The sequence below is a fragment of the Aplysia californica genome, unplaced genomic scaffold, assembly GCF_000002075.1.
Source record: "Aplysia californica isolate F4 #8 unplaced genomic scaffold, AplCal3.0 scaffold00075, whole genome shotgun sequence".
Lineage (NCBI taxonomy): Eukaryota > Metazoa > Mollusca > Gastropoda > Aplysiida > Aplysiidae > Aplysia > Aplysia californica.
The window spans coordinates 784,602-789,507 of record NW_004797345.1 but is presented as its reverse complement, the minus strand read 5'-3'; the positions used below and the strand labels follow the sequence as shown (position 1 = coordinate 789,507).

General features: G+C 36.1%; 1 protein-coding gene across 1 annotated transcript in view; it reads left to right on the top strand.

Annotated features, from left to right (window-relative positions):
• The window catches only part of LOC101847025 (glycosylated lysosomal membrane protein A), a 16,548-nt gene extending 14,478 nt beyond the window's left edge, over positions 1–2,070 (top strand). The window contains exon 7 of the mRNA XM_005094096.3: positions 1,373–2,070. Within this exon, the coding sequence (XP_005094153.1) occupies positions 1,373–1,375 (3 nt within the window). The 3' untranslated portion in view covers positions 1,376–2,070. The remainder of the gene's footprint in view (positions 1–1,372) is intronic.
• The last annotated feature ends 2,836 nt before the right edge of the window (positions 2,071–4,906 follow it).

Below are 4,906 nucleotides of genomic sequence, written 5' to 3'. Positions count from 1 at the left end.
TCCCCCACCCCCCAAACCCACCCCCAATCCCTCTGTCTTTCTCTATCTCTTAACCCATCTGTCATAAATAGTAAACTGCATGATAATGATGCATTATGTTTATGTAAAGGGAAAGGCTGAAGATTTTTGCTCTGACATCCCCATCCTTCTCATCCTGCTTTTTACAGCATGTTCCTCAGTGTTATTTTACAGTCACCTGAGTCATTTATAGAAGTTTTGAGAAAATTAAAGAAAATGAGCGCCCATATTCAGAACTATGACTCATATCTTAGACTTAGACATTTGTAATTTTTCAAATAAAAACTAGGTAAGGAAATAATGAAATGAAAGTTTCTAAGATGCCCCCAGGTGTCTATTCAAAAAATGGCTTTATCTGAAAAAAACACAACATAAATTGACTTAGGTGATAGTGGAATGATGCTGACAAGATGTTTTCTTACTTATAACTAATTCAACCATTGTCCAGTTCCACCCTTCCTCACCCTGATTTTTTGTTGTTGTTTTTATATGTGTCATCCCTACAAATATTTAGCTGAACCATTGTGTGGCAGATTTTCTTGAACAATCCTGTTAAGTTCTGGGGTGGTCTTTCAAGTTCAAGATGAAAAAGTAGAGACCTACTGCCAGGTACTGTTTGACCTTAAGCTTGATGAACTAAGAAGGCTTTTAAGTGTAAGGCTTTTGATCTGATTAGAACAGATATGATAGGCTGCCCTATGCATGTATATGGTAAACCATTGGGATTGCAGAACCAATCAAAACAACATTGTCATTGAATATTTTCTTTCTAACTATTGTATAAAATTAACATGACCTTAATAGTAATTGTACATCTTTTCATGGGTGTGGTCATTATTACTGCTTTTACGTGTAAAGTACTGTTCATTTGCCTGTCACAGTGACAAGAAGGCCAAAAGTTTTTTTTTGGGGGGGGGGGGGTTGTGCTTTGAGATATTAGATTGATGTGGGGTTTGACTCTACGGTTTCTTTACTTGGGCAATGATAGAGTGCCTTGTTGGATTGCTGAGGTTTTAAGCTTGGTAAATCTTGTTATGTGAATGTGTCCAGAGTTATATGAATTTTATGAAATTCAAAGGTGAAAACTATAATTTTGTAGTTTTCCGTGAGAAGGTGTGTACATATAAGGAGTTGAGTGTGGAAAGCTTGTTGCCAATTGAATGCTATTTAAAGCCTACTTCCATTATTATGTTATGTTCAAAATCAAGTTGGTTGAATAATACTTTGTTGGTGTTTTGGGAAGGGTTTTTTTTTCGATTGGAGACTCTTGTATATATGTTAGAATGAGTGAAGAAGTGTAACTGACCCAGTGAACTGCAGTGATTCACCAACTTTTGCTCTCTCCCTTTTTCAGTGAAAAGAGTAGACCTTTGGCTGATGAGCTGAAGGAGGATCCTCGGGCAAGATCTTTAGCTTTTAAACCCTTTAATAAGACAATTTTTAGACAGTATTATGATCAGAAACACCATTGCTTAGTAAATAGAAGAAGAGATAAGTTTTCTTACTGGTGTCATCCCTGGCTAATGAATAGTGATTGTTGATAGATTAAATGTAAAAAATATCCAAGATTTACCCAAAGTGTCAGTGAGTCCGCTGTTAGGCTTTATTCGGAAAAAAAATGGATAAAAGGACTTATTTTACTGCATTTTCTTTTTGAAGCGAGTACCTTTTGTTTATAACCTATATATTGCCAGAACTGCTTTTGAACTTATTAAAGGATTCATGCAGTCTCAGGAAAGACAGTGAAGGGGTTAATTGCCTGGTTTTCTGACACAATACTCAGTGTTTTATAAGAACACTGAAGAGAAGGGCAAAGGATGGAGAGAGGTATACTTGTCTTGTTTTGTAAGTTTTGTCAATGTCAATATTCTTATTACTTCTGTTTTGGCCTGAACTTGAGTCAATGTGATGCCCTAAATGCACAAATAAATGTCAACCTAATGTCTATTTTGCAGATTGAAAGCACAAATGAGACTATGTAAGAGGCATCTTTAACTTCATGTTGTGCATTAGTTTTTTATTCCCAATAAAGAACATGTGTAGCAACACAACAGAATGAGTCTCTTGTCACATTTTGACAAACATAACACCATGAATGTCAAAGTAAATATTTTTTCATGCCCTACAAACGGGTGAAGTATGACTACTTAAAACCGGGGCATCTGAAACGGGTAATTTTTTAGAAAGTTGAAAGTTTGCCCAATATCTCGAAAAAGTTGAGTGCGACAAGCAACTGCTTATGATGTATTGCTACTCATATGTACATGTATATGCCGAGGTACGAGAAAATTGATGGATTCTGTCTCCAACCCAAGAAAGCTAAAGATATGCTGCTGTCATGTATATAATCCTGTTAGGTTTTAGAATTACATGTGTGTGTGTTCAGCAGATGATGGACACTACACGGGTGCCATGTCTGGTCAAGTGTTCATGTCGCTGTGGATGAAATCAAACTGCTTTTTTTTTTTTTTATTATTTGCCTTGCAGGCGAACAAGTGTCATAACAACATGTCATAACTGTCAACGAGTGCGTTAATTTACAGAGAGTCTGCACAACGGCAGGAGCAGAGTAGGATGATAGGGTAACAGTAACAGGGACTTCTGTGTTCCTAACACTGAATGATGGTTATCTTGTTGATATATTTCTCTACTCGGCTAATATATTCCCGCTTGTGTACATTTGTTAATGTATTACATCAAAGTCAGGGTATGGATGCACAAGTTGCTGCTCATTTGGTAGAATGCTTTGAAACTGAGAGATGTGTGACAGTAAACCACAGGGAGAACCTTTTGGCTATAGATGCATGCCGTTAGCTCCATTAGTATTATGCATGGCGATTATGCTTCTTAAAAAGTGAGTATTTGGCAGGTGCTCTGGTGTGCTTTGCTCCTTCTTTCCTAACAAACATCTGTCTTCCCTATCTCTCCCCCATCTTTTGGGGGATTTTTTTTACTCTCTTGTTACATCTCTAATCTTCAGCACCTATATGACTGAATTGTGTTGCAAGTGCCGTAAAATACTCATTAAGACAAACTTTCATAAAACATCTTCACTGTTCTGACTTGATTCCATCAGAGATTTTAATTATAGAGGTCCTGCCTCATTAATCTCAGTGTTGAAGGGGTTGGTGTAAAAATCAATGCCATTACTACAGCAGTCCCCTTTCAACACTGTAATGTTTTCCATGATAGGAGCAGGACCTCTGAATTTATTATCAACCTCCATTAAGACTGAGCCAAGTGGGTGTGGTGAGCCTTAAAATTGCCCCAAAACGACCTACGTTCAGAGCACACTCTTGGGGATTTGAACCAGGACCATCCACCTCAAGATACCAGCAGAGCTAACAGTGTGCCCAAGCCATGCCATATACTATACCTTTGTCACAGTTATAAGTTATGATTGAGAAGGGTGAGATTATTATGTATCACTAAATGAGAAATGTGTGTGGAAAAGTGTCATCTAGTTGAGTTGCAGTTTGGGAGTTTGTCAGTGCTTTGCTTCACCTTAGAAGTTGTGTTTTTGTATGACAGTTTGCTTCCCTGCCTTTAAGAGTGTGTGTAGTTCATGTCCTGGTGACATAACTGGCTGTGTTTTTATGAATATCATGTATGTGATTATGGTATCATCAGACCTGTGAACTGCTATAACAAGATATGATTTCTGCTTTTTTTTAAAATGTGAATTAACCTTACACCCTGGGGTCATTTTGTACCCCCTGGGTTGTATTCTTCACATTTTAGAATATTTCTAGTGCGAAGATCTCTTTGAAACTTTCAGGGTTGTTTGTTTTAAAAATTATTTTGACAGACTGCTATGCAAAGCGTACGGATCGGATTAACAAGTAAATATCCTCTTTGGAAAGTGGTGGCGCAGAGTTCCCCAGGTCGTATGGATACGATAGTAAAACACAATGTACAGATAGGGTTAAAGAGCCTTTTAAACGTCATTCTATAAAATAATAGTGTTGCTCTAATGGCAGACTTTACAAATTGGTTCAAAGTTCTTTAGAAACATTTTTTTAAATAAGAATATGTCAGTTGTGTGAAATGACATAATTTGTTGTATGTGAAAAGATTAATTTATGTCTCCTGTTCTTTTTGGGTTTTTTGTTTTGAATTAGATTATTTTTCTAAGTTGGAATTGTCTCATTTCTTCGTCACTGTGAGACTGGCAGGTCTGTTGTATGAGTATGATGAAACTGATGCGGTCAGATAATGAGATATTGGGTTCCATCCTACCTCGTCTTCCAGAATGCTTTGTTGCTTTTTGCCTTTAGATACTGAATTTGATAATCGTTTTCTGCAATAGTATTTTGATTCGTAAAAAGGGGTGTCATGCATTATTATTAAATTTTAATTTTATGATAGGAAATTACTACCTCAGTGAAGACAGGTAGAATTCATGTTGTTTTTGTCTTAGATTGTTCAAATTGCTATTACTATTGTCCCATTAGGCATCAAAGTGTTTGGAATACATTTCTCATTGATACATTTTTACAGGTAGAGTTCTATGTACTTGTGCTTTTGTTCACTCAGATGATTGAGCACCAGTATAAAAAGTCTAAAGGCTGATTATTCCGTCACATGACTTAAATGTCTCAAACTGTAAAAAATCTGAATTTATATATTTTTATTCCATCATTTGTGTCTGTAGATTGAAAGGTTGAATTTTTGTTTGTGTTGTGTGCTTCATTGTTTTTGGGTTGTTGTTTTTTTCTCAACTTTTTCTCCGTTTTCATATTATATATATTTAATAAAACATTCATTGTTTCAATCCAGTGTTCTATTCTTCTTTCAAAGATATCTATGGTATAATGAATGATTAGGCTCTTCACCATTGCACGCTTAAGAATAAGTTAATAAGATACGAGTTTGAATCCCAAGTGAG